Here is a 6,000-nt window from a genome sequence, read left to right as displayed (position 1 = left end):
ACACACTTACTGGAGCAAGGACCCAGGTGCTATTCAGAGAAAAATGTATATCCATATAGAAAGCTGTAGCGCTCAGTCTAGGAATTTATACTGTCCTAATTGCTAGGGCTTAGCTGCCTGAGTGACCATGCAGGAGATGAGCAAATTAAATGAAAGAGAAGCAATTAAAATTAAGAATGACAAAGCTGAACTGTTACGTTCAATGTGATTTTTTTTTTTTTGTTGCTGCCAAACCAGATGGTATTTTCAGTTGCAGGTTGTAAAAGACCAACTGAAAAGTTGCTAAGAGGAGGTCCATTTATAACACGCTTAAAGTTTATTTAAAGGGACCATCCTCTTTAAATGCCTTTGAACTGGTGTGTTGCTCGTTTTGTTATGTAGGGCCATTAGTCCCAAGGCTTTGAAGGTTTGGTCCTGTCTAGAAGTCATTGTCACTTTCCACAAGTGAATCTGCTTTTGGTGCTCGCCGACTAGGTTTGCCTAAAGACGTCTCCTTGTTGTGACCTCTCACCCTCATGATGTCCTCCTCCTCGTCTTCGTCATCATCATCTTCTTCATCGTCTACATCTATCTCACTGTCGTCAGAATCATCCTGTGTGTTGAAAACAGTGCTTAGAAGACATGTGCAGCCCTTGTGTAACCAATAGATTTGCTGCTGTCAGTGGGATCACATGATCTTCTCTTGTGAGGAACTACTATGGGAATGGGTAAAGGAACATCTAATAACAGTATGAGCTGCACTCACACTGGCAGCGGGTTATTACCTGCAGTCCCACCTTAGGTGGGGAACATACCAACCTGCTTCTGACTGCTGTGAGCCTCTGAGCTATGCATCTTAGCAGGACTGGGCCCCGCCACCTTGTTATGAAAGCAAGAAAATAAAAAGACATGGAAAGTGCAGAGAAATGTAAGAAATACCCCAAAAAATAAGAATGGCAGGTGGGACAAAATAAATAGATGCAGGGTATATGGACTGGGAAATATGTAACTACCTAACACCTCTCTTGACTCAACTTTTGGCCCTCCAGCTGTTATAAAATTATAACTCCCAGCATTCCTTGTTCTTCATGAGATGCAAATTGGGTCAGCTCGAGGGTCAAAGAGTGATATTCCTGCTATGGAAATGGAGCATGGGAATGACTGAGTGTAGTAAAGCACAGTGCAGTGTCCCTGCCATCAGAGTAATATGTCACTTTTATATAAAATCTTGTCTTTGGCACTTACTTCATCCTCACTCTCTCCTCCATTCATCATCCCCATGATGTGGCTACTTGTAGTTCTTCCTGTTGGGATAAAATGAAAAGTATAGGAGTAACAGAAAGTACAAGTTGCTATTAAAGGGTCACTAAACCCTCGCGTCACGGCCCTACGGCAAGTTGAATCCAGTTTTTGTTTACCTTGCATAGTCACCATACGTCCATTGGGAGGTTTAACTGTTCTCCTCTCCATGTTGTCCGTATCGTCAGAGCCTTCGTCTTCCTGGAATTCATTGTCCGAGTCTTCGTTGCCGTCTGTATTATTGATGCAGAGAGTTAAAGGGGTTGTTTGCCTTCGATATAACTTTTAGTATGATGTAGATAGTGATATTTTGAGACAATTTGCAATTGGTTTTCATCTTTTTATTATTTGTGGTTTCTGAGTTATTTAGCTTTTTAATCAGCAGCTCTCCAGTTTGCAATTTCAGCTATCTGGTTGCTAGCATCCAAATTACTCTAGCAACCATGCATTGATTTGAATAAGAGAATATGAATAGAAGAGATCTGAATAGAAAGAGGAGTAATAAAATATAGCGATAACAATACATTTGTAGCCTTAAAGTGCATTAGATTTTTAGATGGGGCCAGTGACCCCCCCATTTGAAAGCTGGAAAGAGTCAGAAGAAGGATAATAATTAAAAAACTATAAAAAATAAATAATGAAGACCCATTGAAAAGTTGCTTAGAATTGACAGTTCTACTAAAAAGTTAACTTAAAGGTGAACCACTCTTTTAAGACAAGCTGTTCAAGGGAGGTCAAAGTAATATGAACGGAACCGATATCTTACACCCTGGGGTAACCTCAGTGTATGGACCCTGCCTTATACGGGCACCTGTATCTTATATTTCTCCTCACTGGGTGCAACCTCAGTAGCCTAATATATTGATATATCACGGATATATTACACCTTCAGGTAACCTCATTAGATGGTTACAAGTAGATATCAGTGGACCATCTGAGTGAAGAAAAATTTATGCTGATGAAAAATGTATGCTAATGAACAGACAGGTGTATTTAGGCAGATATACATATATTTATACTTGATTTAGGCCAGAGAGTACAGCCTAGGTGGATGCAGCTGTCCCTTGTGGATATCAGTGCTATCATTTAGAATTTACCAAAAGAGAAATTCAGCTTAATTAGGAAAGCCTTTTCATGGTATGGATCTCAGATTTTTCTCCTCATTAAATACAGCGCCAGCTAATATCCCTCACTTGACAGAAGGCGGCCTTTTTAACGGAAAGTCAAGGGATGAGTAACATCTCTAAGGAAAGGACCTGTAAAATGTGGCCGTTAATGAACTTCAACTGCCGACATATTCCTCAGAACGTGAGAGGGCAGACATGGAGCACTGGGGTAAGAGAAAATATCAGACAGGAATACTTACTGCCATTTTTGTGCAGTCTGTTCTCTTCTTCTCTCAGTTTGTTCTGCATCAGTCGCAGAGTGTTCTCGGCCTCCTGCAAGACAATGTACATGCACAGGTGAATTGTTATATAGTAATACAAGGTATCACACTGATCAGGATTTAACATACATGACTTTATGGAATCACTTCTGATGCAAAATAAATCCAGGTTACACAACTATACACTGCATCAGGTTGAATACTTAAAGGACATGTAAAGTCTACATTTTCCTACCATCTATATAAGTTGGGCATCTGCAAAGAGCACATTTGTACTGTAGGGTTCATGAAATCAAATATGCAGCCTTCAGCAGGCAGAACTTACTTTGATAAACTGTTCTGCTAGAAATGAGCCCTGTAAAGGTTAAGCTGAGCTCAGGACAGGAGAAAAAATAGGAGCTGACAGCTAGAGCAGTTTCTATGGGAACCAGCAATTTCAACTATTCATTGGCTGCTAGACTGGAGGGTGTGTTTATTATTTATCCGAGTTGAGAAGAACTGAGCATGCTCAATAGCCAACAGCCAAAGCAAATTCCCAAGGGAGGGGACAGAGTGGGTTAGAGAAAGGTATCCTAAGTTATTAAGTGGATGCTGCAGCCTTACTAATAACCTTTTAACAAACAGGGTGACAGGTATTTAAGTCATTTAAAAATGATGTTCCTCTCATGTTCTATGCTAAAAAAAAATGGTGGTCATGCACTGGATGGGAGGATCTCACCCCTCTGTGGCCTTCTGGAGAAACCGAGTAGATGGATCTCTTCCCTTAGTAAAACTAACTTATGAAACTAGACGGGTGCATGACAAGTTTGATCAAATTTGGGGGGACTGGTGTGACCAAGATTCCCTTGATGAATAACTGACCCCTTTAGAATTGTTGTGAACTGCTATACAATGCTACCTAGGATTACTTGTATAATGATAACTACTTTATTTTGTGATATAACTATCCAGCTCCTTAAAACCTGTGTCTGACCTGACATCATCTGCATGCAGTATTGCTAAAAACAGTAATGACGTTGTTTTGATTTTGTAAAATCAATAAAACTTTACCTTTAAAAAAAAAAAAATGCTGTTCATGGATTAAATCTTTGTGTGGGGGTTTACATGTCCTTTAACTGATATACATTGTTGCTTCCTAGTGACATATCCCAACTAAGAACTATAGGAAAGTATTGCCCAATGTACTTTCCTGTTTTTGGAAGTGGTTGCTGACAGTTTACTGATTAAAAGAGTTCTCCACCAATCAGCAAGCTGTTAGTATCAGTAATAAAGGTTATGAAGTGTGTGAAGGGGAATACAGGGGACAAGACTGGGATTCCAAGCTTGTAATAATACAATATGTTATATTTCACTCCTAACACAACAGTGTCATCCTTATGTGTTATTTTCCTGTATACTCTATGCAACAAGTACAAGTAAGTATATGTACACCGCTCCTGTTGTATTCATAATACTGGGAGTAATCTTCCCCCCCAACCTTTCCTGTCTATTGCAAGTTATTAATCAATAAAGTGTATCTGTTCCCTCTCGTTCTATGGAGTCAGCGAGCAGAATAAGAAAGCTTCCAAGTAAAGGGTCATGGACTGTCCTCTCAGGGATTACAGAAAAGGGCAAAGAGACCCTTTCAAATCTTTATTTGGAGTTTTTACCTCGGCATTGCCCAGTCTTTTCCTTTAACTATATTAGAGGGCCCCAATCGACCCCTTCTTATTGAAGCCTAACAAAAGACTGTGTTTTGTCTAGGGATGCACCGAATCCAGGATTCGGTTCGGGATTCGGACAGCATTTGGCGTTTTTCAGTAGGATTCAGCCGAATCCTTGTGCCTGGCCGAACTGAATCCGAAACCAAATTTGCATATGTAAATTAGAAGTGGGTAGACAAATCACGTGACTTTTCATCAGAAAAGAAGAATTTTCTCCACTTTTTCCTTTCCTGCCCCTAATTTACATATGCAAATTAGGATTTGGTTCGGTATTCGAAATCCCAAATAGTGGATTCGGTGCATCCCTAGTTTTGTCTTTCTATGACAGTGGTCCCCAACCAGTAGCTCGTGAGCAACATGTTGCTCTCCAACTCCTTGAATGTTGCTCTCCGTGTCCTCAAAGCAGGTGATTATTTTCAAATTCCAGGCTTGGAGGCAAGTTTTGGTTGTAGAAAAACTAGTTGTACTGCCAAACAGAGCCTCAGTGTTGGTTGACAATCCATATAGGGGCTACTATAAGGCCAATCACAGCCCTTATTTGGCACCCAAAGAACATTTTTCATGCTAGTGTTGCTCCCCAACTCCTTTTACTTCTGAATGTTGCTCACGGGTTCTAAAGGTTGGGGATCCCTGTTCTATGATATATAGCTAACATAACATTTCTTAGCTCTATGGACGTGCATGTCAGATCTTTACATGAGATAGGAGCAAATAGTGTTAGTTCACACTAGATTCTTCTAGGCATATAAGCCAAGGATTATATGTGATATGTCAAAGAGAAATGTGTATGTATTACTTCCCCTTTACAGTGCATGGACCAAAGCAAAGTGGGAGAAAAAGAAACAAGGATCTGCATTCTCTTGTAAGTTCATGAGGAAAAATCTAGGTCATTACCTCGAAACGTTCCTGTTCCACGCGGTGAAAGTCTTCCAGCTGATGTTCCAGGTAACAAACATTACGGAACTTGTCCAGGTAACTCTCATAGTGCTTCTGCAGTTCCTCCTCAATCTTCTCATATTCATCCATAAAGGCAGGCCTGTAGGCAAATGTTAAAATGTTACAGTTACCTCTGGAGAAGCATTAACCCTGGTCTGAATAATATAGAGGAACCACCACAGTAGTATTTATCCGGCAATGTTTCCGTTACGTTTTGCTGAAGCATTTCCATTGGCAACGTCCCTAGAATCTGTGATTCCTGCTAAAACTCAAATCCCTCAACAACCACAGGTGAAGGATGCTGGGAGTTGATCTGTTCCCACACACAGACACACACGTGCAATAGTATAATAGTGGTACAATAGATCCCTGACACACTGTGTGTGTGAGTTAAAGGAACAGTAACACCAAAAAATTGTGTTTTTAGGAATGACAATATACCGTTAACCTGCACTGGTAAAACTGCTGTGTTTGCTTCACAAAAACTACTATAGTTTATATAAACAAGCTGCTGTGTAGCCATGGGGGCAGCCATGCAAGCACAGGATAACACACAATAGATAACAGATAAGTGCAGAAGAATCCCATTGTATACTATAGAGCTTATCTGTTATCTGCTGTGTATCCTGTGCCTTTTCTCCTTTTTCAGCTTTGAATGGCTGCCCCCATGGCTACACATCAGCTTGTTTATATAAA

The 6,000-nt window shown here is 40.3% G+C and overlaps 1 protein-coding gene across 4 annotated transcripts in view; it reads right to left on the bottom strand.

Annotated features, from left to right (window-relative positions):
* Positions 1–297: 297 nt before the first annotated feature.
* Positions 298–6,000, bottom strand: part of cluap1.L (clusterin associated protein 1 L homeolog) — a 39,005-nt gene continuing 33,302 nt past the window's right edge. For all 4 annotated transcript variants that reach the window (XM_018234654.2, XM_018234655.2, XM_041575792.1 and 1 more), the window contains 5 exons: positions 5,263–5,404; positions 2,645–2,717; positions 1,398–1,511; positions 1,225–1,283; positions 298–592 (listed from right to left, as the gene is read on the bottom strand). In XM_018234654.2, coding sequence (XP_018090143.1) covers positions 419–592; positions 1,225–1,283; positions 1,398–1,511; positions 2,645–2,717; positions 5,263–5,404 — 562 coding nt within the window. In that variant the 3' untranslated portion in view covers positions 298–418. The remainder of the gene's footprint in view (positions 593–1,224; positions 1,284–1,397; positions 1,512–2,644; positions 2,718–5,262; positions 5,405–6,000) is intronic.

The sequence above is a fragment of the Xenopus laevis genome, chromosome 9_10L, assembly GCF_017654675.1.
Source record: "Xenopus laevis strain J_2021 chromosome 9_10L, Xenopus_laevis_v10.1, whole genome shotgun sequence".
Taxonomy (NCBI): Eukaryota; Metazoa; Chordata; class Amphibia; order Anura; family Pipidae; genus Xenopus; species Xenopus laevis.
This window is presented reverse-complemented; position numbering and strand designations above follow the sequence as displayed.